This window comes from Xenopus tropicalis, chromosome 4, assembly GCF_000004195.4.
Source record: "Xenopus tropicalis strain Nigerian chromosome 4, UCB_Xtro_10.0, whole genome shotgun sequence".
Classification (NCBI taxonomy): Eukaryota; Metazoa; Chordata; class Amphibia; order Anura; family Pipidae; genus Xenopus; species Xenopus tropicalis.
This window is the reverse complement of record NC_030680.2, coordinates 126,820,122-126,841,151: the sequence shown is the minus strand read 5'-3', so window position 1 is coordinate 126,841,151 and position 21,030 is coordinate 126,820,122. Positions and strand designations below refer to the sequence as shown.

General features: G+C 40.8%; 1 protein-coding gene across 1 annotated transcript; it reads right to left on the bottom strand.

Moving 5' to 3' along the window:
* Nucleotides 1-10,086: 10,086 nt before the first annotated feature.
* On the bottom strand, nucleotides 10,087-20,488 carry gnat1 (guanine nucleotide binding protein (G protein), alpha transducing activity polypeptide 1). The gene is made up of 9 exons (NM_001102808.1): nucleotides 20,274-20,488; nucleotides 16,715-16,757; nucleotides 15,215-15,356; nucleotides 14,436-14,593; nucleotides 13,789-13,917; nucleotides 13,471-13,600; nucleotides 13,029-13,182; nucleotides 12,745-12,939; nucleotides 10,087-11,436 (listed from the first exon to the last, which is right to left on the bottom strand). Exons 1-8 carry the CDS (start codon nucleotides 20,377-20,379, stop codon nucleotides 12,749-12,751), a joined length of 1,053 nt encoding a protein of 350 aa, NP_001096278.1. The 5' UTR covers nucleotides 20,380-20,488; the 3' UTR covers nucleotides 10,087-11,436; nucleotides 12,745-12,748.
* Between the last annotated feature and the right edge of the window lie 542 nt (nucleotides 20,489-21,030).

The window sequence follows — 21,030 nt, the reverse complement described above, 5'->3', positions numbered from 1 at the left end:
TAGAGCAGGGATACCCAACCTTTGCCCTATAAATCACTCTTCAGAATCAGGTTTAATGGTATATTGTGTAAGTAAGTATAGCTATAAGCAGGGCAAGTCTTAGGATCTGAAGTCCATCTCTGAGCAAAGCAATAGTCATTTAATGCCCTTTCCAACATCCATGGCGAGCATCTTGTTGAGGTGTTGCTATTTACACTTGCCTCTGTTCTAAATTGGTCAAGTAATGCGCACCTGCTTCTACTATATCTTAAGTGGGATTTGTAGGCCAGAAATCATATTCCTACGATGACAGAGAGAGAAAGCGGACAGGCCCCATACAAATCCATTTTCCACAACTCTCCTACCCTTCTCTTTCTGGCTGAGTGCTTTTGCATTTACTCATTGGGAAGCAATAGTATAAAGAGTAGGAGACGTAGCATTTGGCAGGGTCGGACTGGGCCTGGCAGGTCAATGGGAGAAAAATGGTGCCCCCACCGACCCAGGCCCGCTCCTCTGCCTGTGCTGCCCAATCAAAGATTCAGAGTAAAAAGGCAGAAGTTACACAATGCAGCACACTTACGGCAGGGTTTGTAGGAGGGGGACCCTGGAGATTGTGAGAGGGGCCCTTCTAGTCACTGCCACACCCCCAGTCCAACACTGGCATTGGGTAGTTTGTATTTACATGTACTTGTCCATGTATTTAGTGATACAGTATATCTTTAACCTACTCCTGAATATTTAGAATAGTAGCCATATTTTTAATAGTTTGGTTTAAAAGAGATCATCATTCTTAAAACCTGGCCGAGGAATTTGAAGGAAGGGAGATAAAACTCTGCTACCTAGGATTGCATCTTCCACAGTTACATTTGGGTTTAAAAAAGACAAAATCGAGTTCAACCCTTCCAAATGAACCCCAGTGCATATATATACTGTATATATTATACAGACCTATCTATACACTCACATATATAACTATATATACCAATACCTATACTAGCTAACTGCAGATCCTAAAATTATTAACATTATTATTATTATTATTATTATTATTAACATTTATTTATAAAGCGCCAACATATTCTGCAGCACTGTACAATAAAATCACGATGTCTTTGGATATTATGCTTGTTTAAAAAAATCAATAATTCCACGAAGAACCACCTACACCACACCTGAACTGGAATTAATGGAAACTATACCCCAAGAATGAATACTTAACCAACAGGTGGTTTATTAAGTGACCTATTCACTAAGAATCTTACCAAACTGGAATATATACAGTATATCAGTAGATATTGCCCTTCAACATCCTTTCCCCTGAGCCGCCATTTAGTGATGGGCTGTGTGCGCCCTCAGAGATCAGCTGACAGGAAATAATGCAGCTCTAACTGTAACTGGAAGTAGTGTGGGAGTAAAAGGCAGAACTCTGCCCATTAATTGGCTGATGGGGCCTAGCATGTATGTGTACCCCTGGTTTGATTGTGTTCACTGTAAATCTTATGATCCCAGGAGGCGGCCCTTAATTCTTAAAATGATAATTTTCTATTTAGCTTTACCCAATAGCACATACTACTAAAAAGTATATTTTATGAAAATGGCTTATTTAGATAAAGCAGGGTTTTACATATGAGCTTGTTTATGCAATATTTTTATAGAGACCTACAATGTTTGGGGGTATAGGTGTCCAAACAGCCCCCAGCAGCCCAATAAATAGGGACTGTCTATGGCATCTTACAGCAGCCCCTCTGGCATTTTGGAATTCACAGAATCTGTAAAGAAAAACATGTATAAATAGTTGCTGAGACAAAGGTCTCTGCAGGTACCCAGTTCATTGCCCAGTTTAACAGAAGAAAACAAGTTTTAAATGGCCTAAAAAAATTAAATGGAAATTGCAAAAGTGCTCAAAAAAGTACTCTGTACAAGTTTTTCTTTATTATCATTCTTATTGTTTTTTTTTGTTATTGCATATTGTATCTATTCAGTTGTCTGGCGCCTTGGCTACAGGGCCCGGGGGCCTTTTCTTATGCCCATAATGGTATTTGGAGGGGGTGGGGGGTAATGCAGTAATTGTCCAAAAAGACTTTCTGGGTCTTCTAACTTAGCAGCAACCAATAAGATTGTTGTTTCCAGTAACACCCAGCTGATTGGTTGCTATGACTTTACTCCATTTAATGTCAAATTGCATCTGTGCATTAACCATTATTATTTATCCTTGCCAGAATAATATATAAGGTCTATGAATCTTCTGTTGCTCTTCTTTTCTATTACAAATGTGCATCTCTAATACTATAATGCCCCAGTAGGCCCAGTCATTTTGTTAAGAGTTTCTATGCTCTTGCTCTTTTCTAAGGGGATCTAGTCCCGTGCCCTGTGTCCTGTGCCCTGTGCCCATGCCCTGTTCTAGAGGCATCAGATTTAGGCACCTGTTGCTGGCTTGTCATACAAATGTCAAGGTCAGTATGATTAATGTCGCTATCTCCTGTAATAGTCATGCTTTGTGTGTGCCCAAATAAGCGTGTGTCAGTATTGCATGTAGATCATAGATTTGCAACTACAAATTTCTTCATCCATCATCCACAGTTAGTACTGGACCCCTGTATAGGAACAACCACAGGACTACAGGGTTAAATCTTGGCCTGCGTTTATTCACCCCACACTGGCATCAGCTTTTGTCTGTATCTGCCCCCGGAGTCATTGTGTTGGCCCAGGTGCAGACATACAGAGTGGATTTCGGCACAGAAATGCATACCGTTGCACCAAAATCTGCAGTGGCTCCGGATGCAGGATCAGGGAAAGCTGGTGCTTCTCTGCCTGTGTTTATCTATAGCCCGAGAATGAGCCCCATCTGGCATTAGCCTAAAGGTTAAAGCATGAGTTTCTTGGCTTGTGTACTTTTCTTAAACTACAATTGAATTATATTTCAAGGAATTTCGCTGTATTTTTCTGCCTAAAGCACTGAAAATTCCATTTTGCTATTGGCAGAAAGTTTCATAATGTCTGACTATCACAGACACTGCATAAGAAATAAAATCAGAGAAATTCCAATACTTTGTCCCATTTTAATGATTTTAATTGTTTTGTATATTTCTGACACAATAGTAAATTTAAAATGGGTTTTTACTCATCCTGCCAAAAATCTTATTATTTAGCTTCCAATAACTCAAAAATGTCTTTTGGGGATATCTATATATACAGAATTGCACTAAGTTGTGTGGGGTCCACCGGGGCTACCAATCCCCCGGGGGCTCCCACACTCCCCAGGGGCCCTGCCAACGGAATGACCGCCCAACCCCACCCCTGAGTGTGCCTACCTTATACTTAACTATGCCATAATAGGAAAAAGGAGGTAAGCAAGGGAGCATCGGTGCTTCAGATCTTGTCGGGGTCGGTGGGGCCCACCAGGTTTTTTTTCCTTCTGACCCTAAATATATATAAAGTATATTATTGACTGAAATCCTAAAGAACTGTTAGCCTTTCATAATTAAAGTCTTTATTAACTTGGTGTTACTGCTACCACTCCTATCTTATCAGATGCCAAACTATGTTACCTGCGGCTATTCTCCTGTGCTACTAAGGCCATTCTTCTGCACTAGAAACCTACCTCTCCTGCCTCTATGGAAATTTAGCTAGAACCTGGTTAATGACTTGTTGCCATAAAAAAACTGACCTATTTGGCCCAAGGTTTGCCCAACAAAGGTAAGGCTATATGATGGGTATATAATTGTCAATGGAAGAGATATGGTGCCTGGCTTGATTTAAAGGTTAGTTAACCTATAATATAGACCGTAGCTCTGTTTATGTTTAAAACACAAGTATAAAAGTACATTTAATTTATACATTGAATAAGTTATTTGTAAACATCATTGCTATTAACAGCCGTATCTGTCCGTCCTTTGCTAGTCCCTGCTCTGACTACCTGTACCATCAAAGCAATGCAGCAGTCGGGACCTTCCCTCCCAGCCAATACTCCATTTCCCATACTGCCTTGTATTTCCTATGATGGCCATAACTGTTAGAAGGAATATCACAGACGTGTGCAAGGCTATGTGGGAAATGGCTGGGGGGAAGGGGCGCTGCGTTGTTGTTGCATGAGTAGTCAAAACCAGCAGTGCAGAGAATATCAAAAGGACAGATGGATACTGTTTTAAATAAAAATGACACTTATGCGGAACTAGCAATATGAATGTTTAGTTACTGGGATTAGTAAAGAAAAGATTTTCCGTATATTTCTGTAAAATATAACTTCACCCTTTAGGTTCTGATTCCCCTCGTACCCTATAATTTACTGCCCCCTAGTCACAAGGTAGGTGTGTATTCACAGGGCATAAAAGTTTATGTATAAATACAAACAGTCAACCAATAGGAATTTCTCTATAAATATGTACTGTGTGTTGACATACATGGTGCCTGTCACACCCCCACATAACAATCACATGCCGGCAAAGTCAGTGGTGAGATCGGTGCCGGGCCCCCTGAGAGCTCCACCTTATGCACTCCCCCCAGCAGCTCACCGCTATTGGCTAATGGGGACATGGCCCTGACCTGATGTCACAAGCAATGGAAAGACACAGGAGCACATTAAGTAGAACGTGTATATACCGGTCACTGGGCAGCACTTGCCTGTATTTTCAATAGGAACAAAGTGTTTTTTTTTTCTTCCCAGCCATTCAACTTTCAAGGACAGTTTCATTTATCTACCTACTTGCTCCCCACCCTTCTGACGGGCATTGTCACACACAGAATGGGGCCCCCCCTGATTTGTGTGTGATCAACAGGGCTCAAAGGCTTTAACAATAACAGTAAAATAGAGAATAGGGGTTAACTTTGTTAAACCAGAGTGTTCCATTATATGTAATAAAAGGCACAATGTTTGTCAGTATGCCACATGCAGTACGATATGTGCTTTTAAACAAATTACCAGTAAATGCTACCTGCTGTTTACACTAGAGGGGACCTGAATTGTGCATTCCAGACAGGTGACTGGGGCGCAGAAATATTTGTTTGCAGGGGGGCTGTTGGATTAAAATAAACCCCCTACTCACAGATGTACATTAATGTATCATTTACACAGATTAAGTTTCTTAAATATAAGTATTTCCCTGTACTTTGTATCATCACTACCCAACATGCATTATGTATGTGACAGAGAGGTACCAACATGGGATTATCCCATAGCCCAGTCTTATAATGGATATGCAAATCGTGTGACATGATGTTAGAATTAGCCACTGCTATAAAGCCAAAGATTATTGAATATTGGACCCAGCACATTCCTGTGTGTCCGGGTTTTAGTTTTTTTTTTATTGTGTTATTGTGTTAAAGGGGCTGCTTTATACACAGTATCATACAGTAGCACTCTGCATTGATAAAACCATCTCCCAGAATGTAACACTCTTCACGGAAATTGCATATAAATGGCTGCACACATTTAAAAGGATTTTATTTCACGCCTTGGCTTATTGCTCATTTTTGAATGTGGTTTTTGTTCTTCGGCTAGTAGAGGGCGCCATTGTTCCATTATTGCTTTTCAAACTAGCTTGAGAGTTAAAACAGTTCCAAACCAGCAATTACCAGTAATGTAAGAATCCCGACAAGCCAATCTGTCAGGTGGTTTCAGAGTCACCCATCTAAATAGGGCAAATGCTAAAACATTATTTTTTTATGAAACTTGTCACATTGTGTGTTATAACTCTGTATGAACAGTTCAGTATAATACATTTTTAGTGACCCAATTTAATAGAGCTACTCAAGCCCGGACTGACATCTGTGGATTCTGGCAAAGCTGTAAGATGCCATAGACAGTTACTATTTATTGGACTTGGGGGCTGCTTAGGCCTCTGTGTAATTGAAGTGCCAGGGTCTATTTTAAGTCTAAGGGGCCTATTTATTATGCTGTGTAAAAAAAATTGCCAAAGAAATGGTGTAAAATGCTGTGTAAAATAAATGGCGAAGTTCACCGTCCCAATGCCAGATTTTAGGCCTTCATTTTATAGAAGTTCTGGCGGAAGAAAAAACACATCAAAAATTGGTGCATAGGAGTAGCATGATTCCCATTCTCTCCCACCAGTATTATGAAGGGTTCCCAGGTTTGCCTGCCCAACCAGGTAAGTGCTGGGAGAATGTTTTCTGTCTTGGAATAATGCCAGGAAATACAGATTGAAGAAGTAAAGGGCAGTTTAAATATACTGCAGGTATTCATGTATATATTGTTCAATTATGTCATGTATATAATATGTTCTCTGCACAGTACTAGATTAATCAGCAGTCAACCCTAGCTTTGCTGCCACCTAGTGGAAATATTCATTACTGCACACATGCCAAGCTGCCAAATATTAGAAATGCATAAGCTAGGTCCCCAGGAATTATTGTCAGGGCCGAGGTAGGCATCTCTCCTGCCTGCCACACCTGAGTTCTGGCCCTTCTGTAGCTCACTGCTCATTGCCCGACCCACTTGTCACTGCTTCCTCCTACAACCCATATACCTACTTAATGACCCCGTCAATGTAGTGCGGCTAGCAGGGCAGCACACAGCCACTTTCGTCCTTTTTTTTTGCACTTTGCCCACTGCATGGGGTAATGTACAAATAGCCAAAGGCCCCTGTGCTCCATTTCTGACTGCTCTTTGATTCTAATGCACCCTGTGTTGGGCTGCGCTATAATCAAAAGGCGCGGCCTGGTGGAGGTATATAGGATCCACTGGGCACAAGTGCTAGCAAAGGAACTTGTGCCCCCCCAGGTTGTAAATTACCCTTATTTGTTTGCTCTGTCCATCCTCTCTGTGACCTAAGTACATTATCCGCACATACTAGGATCTTTCTTGCTTGGCTTTTAGTTAAATTAAGCAAGATATGTTCCATGTTGCAGATACTGGGGGCCCAGAGGTGGCCCTTACAGATTCCAGTGTCACTTGTATATCCCCTAGTGCCCTGAGTCATATAGCAAGGTGATTGTTCTGCCCATATGGATGTGACTGATTTTGAAGAAGTTTCCTAACCCAGTGTTGGACTGGCTCACCAGGATACCAGGAAAACTCCCGGTGGGCCCAGTTGTCAGTGGGCCCTATTGCTCCTGACCATTTGGCCTGCTTCATGGTTATTCACTATTTCTGAATGGGAACAAAGGAGAATTAGATGGAAGGATAGATACTAGCATGTAAATAAAAGAGACTATGAGAATGAAGAGGTTGGGTGAGGAAAGGAGGAAAAATAGTTTGGCGAGTGGGCCCATGGTCTAAGGTTTTGTGGTGGGCCCTGGGGTCCCAGTCTGACGCTGTCCTAACCAGATCAGTAAGAAATGGTAAAAATTATCTAACAAGTCTGCCAGTTAGAGAATCCAACAACGGGTTCCTTGTGTGGCTACCTTTAAGCTTTATATTTAAGTTAAACGGATACCCTTCAGTCCCAGAAGTGACATTTTTTTTTTTTTAATGTCCTCAGCGATAATCACAAGGCACAGTTTATTTGTTTCAGGGAGGATTCCTTCTCTGTACCCATGAGAGCTGCCATGTTGTTGTGTGAACAGTGGGAGGGCATTGTAGTGTTAAATAAATACAGTATTACTAAGTCAAACTCTAGGTATTAGCTTTCTACAGGCCATGCCCAGTACCACTGGATCTGTGTTGGTGACAGGACCTTGGAGATACCAATATCTTCCTGAAATCCATAAATATAAATATAAAGCAAACTTTATAAATGAAAATTTGTTGCTGGGTCAGAACTGGGGAGGGTCTTTTATGAATGCTTATTTTTGGCTCCTTTGAACCATTAACTTGTTTTTTTTTGCACAGTTTAATACATCCAGGCACCGCCCATACTGTCTTTTGGGAATACCAGATACCCAATTTTAAGTGAAAGGGTACACCTGATCATGAATATTCATAAAAGCTTCTGATTTGATCTGGAGGGGCTGTTGTAACCCCTGTTTGAGTTGACATTTTGCTTAAGGCCAATCTTACTGTTTAGCCATGATTTGTTATCCTGTTCCTGTTTCCCACTTCCTGTCTAAGCTGAGAGCAAGGAGCTAGCCAGTCCTACCTGCTATGTCATAATAAATGTACCAAGAGTTACTGTGCTTGTCTGACTGGTTCACCCGTATTAACACAGCAGAATCATTTAACCCACTGCTATCCAAACAGTTCATCACAGGGGCAAAGTAGGCAGCTTATACCAGCTAGCTTATCATAGGCCAGGACAATAACAATACAGTTATTTGCTGCACGTATATACCCTTTATCAAATAGTATATACTAAAATGCCCTGGTTATACTAGAGTTCTAGTCCCCCCTCTAGAGTTGCAGCCCCCCTCCAAAGCTCTTAGCTGCTGGTAAGATCCTGATAATTTTTGTTCACAAACTGGGTATGGCATGCTAAGCACCAGTGACATATATGTAAAGACATATTTATCCTTGTAGATTGTAAGCTCTTTTGGGCAGGGCTCTCTTCCCCCTTTTGTATCGGTTATTGATTGCTTTATATGTTACTCTGTATGTCCAATGTATGAAACCCACTTATTGTACAGCGCTGCGGAATATATTGGCGCTTTATAAATAAATGTTAATAATAATAATAATAAAATTTATTTACATACTGTATGTAATTCTAGTGGTTCTATAGTAGTGTGTCAAGTAGTATGATGAGTAGTATGGTAGTATTCCAGCCATGCATCATCCCTGCAAATCCATCTGCCCTGGTTTCTTCACAGTGTGTGTTTGATTGACATATTCAGTACATAAAGGGGAACTATCGTGAAAATAAAAAATGTATACAAACTTCATCTCATGGAAATAGGAAACTTTCTAAATATAATCAATTACAGATTCTGGTCCATTTATGAAATAAATGGTATACCCCTCTCAGCAATCTGAAATAAGGGCTGTGGATGGCTATTTGGTAGCCCCATGTGTTCTGCAGGAGGCTCTGTTTTGTATAAAACTGTGTCTCGATGCTTCCAAAAGTTCCCTTCAAGCCAGAAATGTAAAAATGGGCACTTACTTTTAGGCCACTGGGAGAAACATCAAAGGGGGTGGTGATCAGTGTATCAGAACCAACAGTCTTTCATAATAACTGTCTGCGATACAAAGTTGCATGTAGAGAGATAGAATGCTGAATGGGGAACAGTAAAGAGTAACTTCACTGTCTCATTTTCATGTATTCAAGTGTATGTGCTGGCATATGGTGCACTGGTAATGTACTGCACTATGTAATATGATGGCACTTTATAAAAACGTATTTTTATTATTAACAACAATAATTAAAATGCAGATTCATCATCAAGTTGATTTTGTACATTTTCTACTGGGACTTTAGCACCTAATGCTAATTGCTCAGGGTCCATGTGTAAATAACCATGAAGTGGGTAGCACTAGGAGCAACCTGAAATCAAAAAGAAGACCAGAATGTAGACCAACCTGTAGTCAAGTAGAAAATTTAAACAACTCCAGAGTCAGCTGGAACTGTAACTACAGAGAAAGCAGACCCAGCAGTTGCAGGGGAGGGGGGCAGGAGACCAGGGGGCCCAGTTTAACTTAGCAATGTTTTAGGACCCTAAATTTATTTTTTTGCTGGGTCGAGTTACATCTAAAAGTAATAAGCCAAACTATAAGTGGAACTTGTTTCTATTTCACTGTGAGCTGTGGGTTGGTTTTCCATGTCTACATATGTTTACATATTGAATACTACTTTGTGCTTGATTTTGTATGGAATTGGCTTGTTGTGCCTACACAACGTATTTTATTCCCGAAATAGTTTGTTTCAGGCCTCAAAACTTCAGGTGTTAAGATGACAACATTTAATAATAGATTGCTACCTGTGTACATAATACTGTGCAGAATGGTGCTCATTGTAGGGTCATGAAGAGGGGTCTTGCACCTGATTTTGTACCAGTGCCCATAAACTTCCACAAATGCTGCTTCCTGAATATACGGGATCCAGCTTCTCATCACCTTTGGCCAAACAATACTAGGGAAGGCTCTATTGATGTTTGTTCTTTGCAGCCTACTTGTTTATCAGCCCATTCATAGAGCTGTACCAGCTATTGCTTTTTCCCATGCCCATACCACCCAACAATGCTGTTGATAGGATAATTCAGCAATGATAGGACAACATGTTGTGACATCATTCCGCCTAACAACGGCATTTAATGTATCGAAAGCCTGGTAAAGAGCAGCTACATTCTATCTGTACAACTGTGGATGGAAACAGTGAGGGATAAGTAGGAGCACATGTAATAGTTACAAAAAAAATAAATGCATTCAGTACTGAAACCCTACAGAAGAAGCAGAGGGTCAGATCCCCTCTTACTGATCTGCAGACACATCCAATGTAAACGGGATTTTTATTTAGTTTTCTTGGGGAGGCTGGAAACGCTAGTATAAGATGTTCTTTTCTGGTTGGAATATATATATATATGTAACTATATCCATATACTGCTGCTTTTTAGTTATGGTTGGATAAGCCAGCTTGATCTCATATCACTTTCTCCCTGTTGTGTCAACATAGAAGATTCCTTAGGAGGCTATAACAGCAAAGGAAAATGACTCCCAGCTGGCTTGATGAAAGAAAGCATCTCATCATGGACATGGACACCTTAACATATATATATATATATCTATATACATTACATTAGGTCTTGTTATTAAAGCCCGGGTGATTTAGTCATGGGATTACAACTGGAGACTTTTTAAAGTAATAAATATGAAGTTTTATATAAAAGAAGGGGTGCGATTATCAATTTCTATGAAAGTGGGGCAGAAATGCAAGTGTTTCTCTCCAAGGACTGAGCCCCACCTTCCAATGCCGAATACTGCCCAATGTGAGAATTAAAGGTTCACATCTGAGGAAGTTCTCCTGTCTGCTAAACAAGTGCATTATAAACAGACTGGCAATTAATTCTCCCCACTCCAATGTGCTCCTTTAACCACTACATTCCTAAACCCAGAGCCCTTTACCCCACCTTAACCAACAGCTGCAGAACTACTAGACTGAGCCAAAATGTTACCTGCATCTGGAATATCTCTTATAAGGTGTGGCCAGTTAGCCCTCACCTGCCAAAATGGCCAGTAGTTGGGAAACACTATAGACATCTCTTACAGAGAAGGGGGTTTTCTGAAATGGAGGAACACCATTGAATTTGAACCTATAAAAGTTCTCCTTCACTGAGGTCTTGTTTATATCCAGTGCTTCAATTGACTTTACTTCTCTAAAATATTGTTTCTTTGGCTTTTTAAACCAGGTGTGGAGGCAAATTAAGACTGTTGTGGGTCCTCTATGGGTGCTTAGGGTTCCTTTAAATGGGTGTGAAGGAACTGTATACAATAGCCTGGTGCAGTGTCACTCCTCTGTCAGTTGGAGATGGGGGCCCCACAAGGGTAGCAGCAATGCTCCTTCGATGAGTTGCTCACCGTTGGGTGATGGGGTAAAGGGCTGAGGATGGAGTCACCTTGGTAAATTCTGTAGCAGTCTGACGGCAGAAAAAAAAAATCAGAATAGCAATAAAGGCAACTGTAAAAGAATAAGGTAGAACAGAGCTGTCCAACTGCCCCCTTCCCATGCAACTCACCTGTCTGGCTACTGTGACTGCTTACCATTGTGTAAGCTTTAAATTATATCTGTATTGGGATTATCTGCCACCCTGCATTGTTCACACTTGAGATTCAGACTGTAAGCCCCAGTATTGTTCACACCTGTAAGCAGAGTTGGACTGGGGGTGCAGGGCCCACCAGGGCTACCGCCCCAGGGGCCCTGCACCACCAATGTGCCCCCACCGTGTCCCCTGCACCTCCCACAGGGGACCCCACCACGCCACCCTAACCCCCACCGCACCCCCTAAACCCACGCAGGGCCCCCCCACCCGGGCTGACGTCCTCCCCCGAGCGTGAAACTTGCTAGCAGGGGGAGCAGCGTCAGGGATCGGGTCTGGGCCTCCGGGGCCCACCGGGTTTTTTTCCGGTGCCCCAGAGGCCCAGTGCGACCCTGCCTGTAAGTTCCTGTTTGTGCACACCTGTAAGCCCTTGTATTGTTGACACCTGTAAGACCCTGCATTGTTCACACCTCAGATCTGTTACTTGCGTAGTTATGACCTATGCTGCCTGTGTGTGCCATTCTCTGCCTGCCCTGTGCTGCCTGTGTGTGCCATACTCTGCCTGCCCTATGCTGCCTGTGTGTGCCGTACTCTGCCTGCCCTATGCTGCCTGTGTGTGCCATACTCTGCCTGCCCTGTGCCACCTGTGTGTGCCATACTCTGCTTACCCTATGCTGCCTGGGTGTGCCATACTCTGCCTGCCCTATGCTGCATGGGTGTGGTTATAAAAAGGGACTGGTCAAAAATGCCCTCCACCACGTAGGCCAGAAACATTTTGGACAGCACTGAGGTAGAGTATTAGTGTATCAAACAATCCAAACCCTTCAGTGCACATTGAGATCTAAACAAGTTGCCTGAAATCTGTTGCCTTCCATTGCAGAGGAACTTTTAAGTCACATGACAGTTATGACAGCTCCTTGATTTCATGCATCCCAAGCCATTATGCATTGAGCTAATGTCTTTTTATGTTTATTTAATATGCCATGTGATGGGCAATGTACCATTTTGTGTTGTAATCAGAATCAGATAAAAATTGGACTATGTATTGGAAATAACCCCAGGATTGTAATTGCCTCCATTCCAACCCTCAAGGCTGATTGTGGCTGTACAACAGGACCTAATTGTCTCAATGTTTAAGCTTCTGCGGTAAATATTAGTAGAAGGCCCATCAGTAAGAGTGGTTCATACCTCCTTAGAACAGGCCACAGTCCTTCAGATTCTCCTTGATGATAATGTCTGTGACTGCGTCAAACACAAACTTAACGTTCTCTGTATCGGTGGCGCAAGTCATGTGACTGTAAATCTCCTTGACATCTCGTCGCATGTTAAGTTCCAGGAACTGTGTCTTGATGTAACTACCGGCATCCTCGTATGTGTTGGGCCCTGTGTGAAAGAACAGAGAACAATCAAGAACACAGAATTTAGACTACATTGATATGTTGTGATATAACATTCTTTGCCGTTGTGCCCACCATCATAGTCTGGGAAGCAGATGCTCAGGTGAGCCTTCTTGATCTTCTCTGTAAAGACATCCTTCTTATTAAGGAAGAGTACGATGGACGTTGTGGCGAAGTAACGATGGTTGCAGATACTGTTAAAAAGGTGCAGACTTTCATGCATACGATTCTGTGATTAGAATAAAAAGAAAACTGATTGGAAAAAATATAATATTCTGTTGACTATATGACTATATGAGATTTATCATTAGCCTGTGTATTCTCTTCTCATGGAATGTTTTGTATAGCACTGCTGCCAGTTTTACATTTTCCCATTTTATTTTAATGTGTCAGGCTACAACTTCTCCATCCACTAGAAGCCATTTTCGCTACCTTCTATCTTTAGTGAACTGAATATTATCCCAAGGACAAGCTGCTGAAACCAGTCCCTTTGGGCCTTGCTCTTATTTTAACTCACCACTTCATCATCCTCAACCAAAACCATGTCGTATGCACTCAGTGCAGCAATAAAGATGATGCAGGTCACCCCCTCAAAGCAATGAATCCACTTCTTACGTTCAGAGCGCTGTCCCCCCACATCAAACATCCTGGGAGGAACAAAATAATACATTGAACTAAAGACGGCAATATTCTAAAGACCAATATTTATGCACTCTACCCACCAGAAATAACTGATCTGGAGGAGGTAGGAATAAAAGCTAAAATAAAAAGACACTTTACAGAATGGGAGATAGATGTAGTAACAGCAGATCCATGGAGAAGACCTTAGTAGTACCTAAAGTTGAGATCCTTGAAGCCAAACTGTGTCTCAATGATACCCGTGGTCTTCACTCGAGATCTCAGCACATCCTGCTCAGTTGGGACATATCCAGGAGTCACCAACCTCTCCAGGTCATTCAAGTAACTGAGAACCAATCAAAATGCTGAACAGTTAGCTTTCTACTCTTTATGTTGGTAGTCATTTTTCATTATAATATGTCTATATGTCGCAGCCAAGGGCTTTGGAGAATGCTCAGTACAATGCAAGTGGTGTAATGCAAACAGCTACTATAGAAAAGCTTATATAGAAATATGCAGGAAAGGAATGCTGTGCATATAGGACTTTTGCCTTTAGTTTCAAAGAAAATTGGAAACTAAAAAATGCTAGATTGTCATTATCAGCTCTTAGGTATTTGTTTATTCCTGCTTGTCTCTACTTCTTACCACTTGATTTGGAAAACTTCACTTTGGAAAAGCAAGTTGCACCCTATAGAAATGCATGGTAAAATGTTGGAATTCTGAATGAAAGTGACTGTACGACTGGCCAGACCATGAATGACTTTGACATAGTTTATCAATATAATATTTTGTAATATGTGGACAATGGTGCTGGCTACAGCTTGCACAGCAGAAAAAATGCAGGAATACAAAATATTTCCTTACTATCCAGCAGAGTCATTGAGCTGATATTCAGATGCACGATCAAAGCATGCCTGGATACCCGTGTCTTTCCATAGGCGCCCAATGATATCAGACATCTCCTTTGGCATGGAACCTTCATCAATGGTGTCTGCCAGGTGCAAGAGCTTCCGAGAATCATCCTGAAGGATACATACATGTCACTGCAAGTGTTGGGTTATATTAACAAGACCAATCATCTTACGTAGCAAATTCTTAGGAAAATACATTTATCCAGTGACCCACTTTATATATCAATGCACACTTCTTGTAGCTGTTTTTTGGCTGAAGTTGTGATTTATGGATTGTGGATTTATAACCATGCAGCTTAAGTGTAATTTTCTTACACTCGTGTTTTGTACAAAGTACAATTTCAGAGGCAGTTCACCATGTTTTATTTTACCAGACTGCTGTGTTTTTTTCCTCCACATTATCAGCATAATTGTGTTTGGTGCAATGGCAACTCATGAGGGATGCTCTGGGATTCTTTGTTGTATAATTATATCTGTTTGTTATTGTTTGGGCACAAGTAAATGGCACATTTTCCCCTGTGTCATTAGATGCATCAGAATAGTAGGCAGGTTAGGCACACTAGCTCCATGTGCACCTATATGAATAGTGTAAATTAGTACAATGACTGTATCCTTTTTTGCACAAATACAACTTATGTTATAAATGACTTCTCTTCTTTTATGCATACCCACTAATGTGTGTGTTAGTACATACCTAATTGATATGTGAAAAGATATACGTAAAGTTCTTACCTGCCTTGCTGGGTCCCCATACTGGATGTTGAGTGTATTCATGGCTCTCACAATAGCAAGCATAGACTGTAGCGTGTTGCCATAAATAATTGAAATAAACTCCAAGCATTCCTCAAGGGAGTAACCATCCTGGTGAATAATTCTGGTCAGAGAAAAGAATGCACAAGACTGTTAGGAATGGGGTTATGTACGATTGTTGGTACCCATCATTAATGGTGCATATTTAGCACACAGGAGTAAGTATGTTGGCTATACAGGAGTGGGGACTAGTGTTGAGTTTGCTAAATGTATGTATGTATATCTTTATTTATAAAGCGCTACTTATGTATGCAGCGCTGTACTGTAGAATACATTAATACATTAGATACATTAAGATAATAATAGATAAATACAAAGTACAACAATAAATACAGATAGAAACAAGATAAATACAGTTGCAATAAGTTAAGAGTCAAAGACACAAGAGGATGGAGGTCCCTGCCCCGTAGAGCTTACAATCTATAAATGACGTGCATGTATTCTATGTATTATATTATTAATGAGACCATGCATGCTTGTAGAGAATGAGAAAAGCATGGTAACATATTTGATATGCAAGAGGAGCATGGTACAGCGCTACTCTGTAGCCACTTTCTATGTAAGAAGAGCAGTAGAATACTGGGAATAAATGTATAAGAGTAACATTGAAAAGCTTGGTAAAAGGAACAGTAAAGGGAAATGGCTTTGCAAGAAAACAGGGTACAGCACAAACAATGTAAGATGGGCAGAGCAGAAGAGGAGCTGTATAGAGCACTGGGTATAAAGAAGAGCAGTATAAAGCAACAGGGGCTAATTAACTAAAGTGCTAAAATGCACCACTACAGTTGCCCAAAACTATTAATCAGACCTTTGCTTTTATGTTCTAAATAGTAGCAAAACTAATTACAGATTGGTTGTTTTGGTTTAGCCCATATGTCATGTGTAGAGGTGTGTAAGAGAAGCAGTATAGAGCACTAGCTGTGTAAGAGTTGCACACAAGAGTTGAACACAAACTGTATAAAAGGAGTTGTAATAAAAAGGCACAGACACTAAGTTTGCCCAGGTGCAGTAACCCATAACAGCAAATAAGATGTTTGCTTTCAGGCAGGTGACCAGAGGCTACCTGCTGATTGCTTTAGGTATAGGTATTTGTATTGGTAAGTGCACCTGGACAATCTTTTTACATAACCTCATGTGTGTGCTATAGGAGCTGTGCAGCTCAGGAGAAAGTAATATACAATATCTAGTGGCTCTTTTGTTATGTTTCCCTCTGTAGCAGGAGCAAGTTGGGGAGGAACCCTAAGCATGTTACTCTGGCAGCTATTCCATGTAGAAGTGTGTTTATTGTAGTGAAAAGTGGCTGGGCTTGGTGAAAAATAAAGTCTGTGTGTGCACAGGTTTCATAAATGAAATCCTTATTGTGTGGGAATGGGGGTGCAAGTGGCAGTGCAAGTGGCAGTGCGTATGGGGTCTGTAACTTACTTCATCTGTTTTACAATGGTGCTTTTTCCAGACTCACCCGCCCCTGTAACCAAAAGAACAAAATAACTGTAACTGTGAAATAGACACAGAAAGTACTACAATGGACACTTAAGCAGTTATCTGATATTCATTCTTGTAAAATAAATTATAATTGATTGCTGTAGGTTGCCACATTGTGTCTTGCGTTGTACTTCAGTATATGAGGGCCTCTGAATATCCTGTCAGTCTCTATGTTAAATGCTCATGTGCCTTATCCTCCTGCTGTTACAACAACAAACCATAAGTAGCAAAATGTTCCTGGAGAACTCTTTCCATGCAGGGGAGCCAGTTAGTAGACATACAATATTTTCATGGGCCAGACTGTATCAAAATGATGATATAGTGCAGTTTATGGAACCCACACACAGATTGGAGTGTGGTCAAAATTTCTTGGACATCCGCAATAAAGCCAAGAGGCCTCCAGCTGGATAGCTTTTGTAGCTTGTAGGCTTTTGGGATAGGGGCCCTGCTGTGGGTCCCAGTAGCATTTAGTTAAGCCACTAGTGAAGACTAGATTAGGCATCTTTTATTTTCATGGGTCTACTTAAACCAGCACCTGCCTAGAATTTTGTCTAGAATTTTTAATTTTTCTATTGAAGCATAGGTCTATTTAAAAGAAAAACCTGAGGAAACATCACTAGTAATAGCCACAGACAATGGTATTTGGGCAAAAAATGCGCAGAATGGACATTAAAGTCTCAGTTCTTGATAGTGGGCTTCCATGCCCTGCGGACATACTAAGATCCTCCTGTGACAAACATAGCTGAGGGATACATAGTATTATAGGTAAAGTATCCAATAGTCTAATAACCCATTGGGATAAACATATACCTTTTAGTGCAAATAAACATTGAAGATGTAATCTTAATATGTATGTGTAACTAGCAGCATAAGATTCTACTATCTGTAACAGGACAGCTCCCTATTGGGCGGTCATAATAAAGAGAAAATACAATTATTTTGCAATAAACTCTCTCTTTTTTGGAATTTTGTTACAATGAGCCTTACTAACTAAGTACTTACAGGCTGTTTGTATCAGGCATATATTCAGTGCTCTAGGGAAATGTATAGGCCATAATGGTTTTAGTAGCAATCACAGTATTTTCTCCTGTATGTTTACACCCTGTATTACCACTGGCTGATTTAAAGACATGCTGTTAGCCATTGTTTATATTTTTTATTCATTTATAAGAACCAGGTTATCTACAAATGAAAATCCAGGCTCAAAACAGGAGACATGTGACTTTAGTATCTATGGGCACCAAGGCAATTTTATAATTTTTATAAGTTTTAAGCCTTTGCTCATGAAGTCAGTACGGTGTGCCATTCATTTTGCCATGGTTCCAAGAATATTTTGGCAGCAAATATATTTTCACCCCAGAATTATTCTATTCTATTCTATTATTCTAATTGATCTTCAAGCTGGGCTTTCAGGTGTATTCTCCTCAAACTCTGACTTTCATTGGCGTTTAGAGCCCCTCCTTAGTAACTTCCCAGTATTGTAACTGGGATGTGTGTATGTGATGAGTTACAGAGAGATTTTACTAGTCTCAGGGCAAAGAAACTGATTGCAGCACAATGAGTAATATAAGACTATAACTGGATGCAAAACAATGTAACTAGCTACAGATTGGGATTACTGCTCACAAAACAATAACGTTGATCACAAACTATACTCTACCACTGACTGGGGGTGGGTGGGGTGGGTTATGTTCCACAGGTATCAGCTGTAGGCTTACTACAACAGAAAAAATGGAACAGTAACACCTAAGACATATCTCTCTATGAGACAATTTTCACACACTGTGTCTTCATAGATGTCTTCTAGAACTCAATCTGATCACGTTATCAAAGGTAACATGCAGTCACAATGTATAAACCATGTATTAATTTAATACCTGTCAATTATGCTGCTAATAATGATGCTCATCATTATGATGCTCATAGGTATGTGTGAACAATGGGAACACCATACAATCTGGAGATAAAGACCACCTTCTGTGTCAGATAGGGTTGAGCCACTAATTTTTATTTATATAAATGTACAGATGGCACACTGTCTGTGTTCCTCTGGGATTACCCATCTGACCTTGTACCTTCTCAAGGTGTAAGCATTAAGCCTCCTTTTCTAGGGGCTGGGCAGCTTTAATGGGATAAGACCCAGAGCTGGGATCAGCTGTTAGAACCTGATCTCTCTTCTCATCACTTTCATTCTATTTGTGTTTAACTTAGATATCCCTCTCTTATCTCAACAGCCTATAGGGAGGAGGAAGATTTGAAAATTGCTTACAATTTACAAGTAAACTATTTTAAATGTCATTTATCTGAAGGATTTGAGGATTAAGAGCAGATTGGAAGGGAGTGAGTAATGTGAGGACCAGACAAAGCCTTCAATTTTGTTTTTACAATGGAATATCTGTATATGAGCAGTGCACATATGACAGTACATTATATGCTACAGTATGAGGGTATAGAGGCTGTGTTTAGACAGGCAGGCAGGTAGGAAAGGAGACACAGTGGCCAAATTATTCATTCATTGTCCAGCACACTATTGAGAGCCTGTATAAAAAAGAAGAGTCATGTGGCTTTAAGTGTTCAACTGAATTAAATCAGAACCATAAGGATTTGGCCACATCCAATATCCTACAAAAGATGCTGGAATTCAGTTCAATCCTGAACAGATTCCTGGATATGGTTCACCCCTATGCATACATTTATGTATAGGCCTACAGACCAAGAAATCCATTGGCACTCCCCTTATGTATGTGGTTCTTCCCAGCAGCGCAGGCACAAATGTCAGCATATTATTGGGGATATTAATGTAAAGGTACTGTTGGTACAACTGTAGGTAGGGGGCATCATTGCTAGAGCCCTGAGAACCAATATATAGTATATGCATTATGGTTATGTATGACATAGGCTCCACTGGAGAAACTGGCAGCTGATTAGTAGTACTAGTTACAATATTGCTCCAGTGTGGTAAAAACCCTCAGCATTAAAAATTAGCCTACTGCAAGGTAGACAGAGAAAGGAAATGCTTGGGTGTAATAGTTAATTAAGTTGGTGCCATTCAATACCTTTGTTAAATGATCCCTTGCCTATAAATATTAATATACTATAAAGGGCACTATTGTTTTTTTACTTCTCACACTGCTTTATTTTTTTTTAGAATATTCCCTTTTTGTGACAAAAAGGTTAAGGGCCATTTACAAACAGATGGTCTCTAATTGATGTCTCTCTTCCAGCTGAAACCCTCTAATTGGTGTCACTGTGTACAATGAGAAGGACTTTAGCCAGTCACTTTCTGCCAAATGAAGTTCTCTAATTGATCTCGCTTTCTTTCTTTTTTCTCCCCTGCCCTGACCTTTTCTTTCCCATTCTATATTGTCTGATTCTTCATTACTGTACTGTTATCTGGGAAAAGTCTGTTGTGGCCAACAAGAACAAAACATGAACAAACTCTTGACAGGCTGACCAGCAGTACTTTGTTCCGTTAGTTATGAGGAATGTGTTTACTCACCCAAGAGGAGCAGTTTGACAGTCCTTGCATCTTTCTCGGCATCTTCCTTTAGCTTCTTTTCTAACTCCCGAGAGTGCTTCTCTTCAGCACTGGCTCCAGCCCCCATATTCCCGTATTCCAAGTGCGGGGCAAGAGAGAGATGGCTGAACCTGACCTCCTGGTTTCTCTAAAAATGGGGGAATTCCAAACAGGGGAACGGGGAGCTAATGTGGTCCCTGCCGTCTGGCTGTTTGACCACCACTTAGTGCTCTACCCCCTCTCCTTCTCCCAAAGCTGATCTGCTGTAATTCCCAAAAGGGTTTTACAGATCCAAGTGGTCAGGTGACCCACTTTGGCCTATGGGGTGCAAGGACAGGTATGGGGGCTGAGCAGGTGTGGGAGATGCTGAGCTCAGCTGAAGTGTATTGCCCAGGAAAGATGGGTATCCTTATCCACAGAAGAGGTTTATCTTAAATCTGTGTATACGCTGAGTCCAGAGAGGAGAGATTTGTGCTAAGCCATCTCTATCCTGTACAAAGATCTCACTAGTAGCATTTGTACTCAGACACACTGCCCGTCCTTCCCTGCCAACAGGTAGAGTCATGGCTTCAGGAAACAAGCACTGCTATCATTTCAGAAGTTGGATCTTTTTTTTAGAATAAAATATACATGTGACTGAATGAATCAATATTTCACCAATAGTCAGCTTCAGAGTCAATTAAAAGTACAGCAAACAGGTAGGCCACAGACAACTATGTATGCTGTGCCTGCTGACAAC

What these genes read in the sequence shown, in the direction of transcription:
- gnat1 (NM_001102808.1), bottom strand. Translation starts at nt 20,379, where the DNA reads ATGGGGGCTGGAGCCAGTGCTGAAGAGAAGCACTCTCGGGAGTTAGAA. An exon ending in TGTCAAACTGCTCCTCTTGG is followed by an intron (nt 16,758 to 20,273) that starts GTGAGTAAACAC and finishes TTTTGGTTACAG; the next exon opens with GGGCGGGTGAGTCTGGAAAA. An exon ending in ATGGGGACCCAGCAAGGCAG is followed by an intron (nt 14,594 to 15,214) that starts GTAAGAACTTTA and finishes TGTATCCTTCAG; the next exon opens with GATGATTCTCGGAAGCTCTT.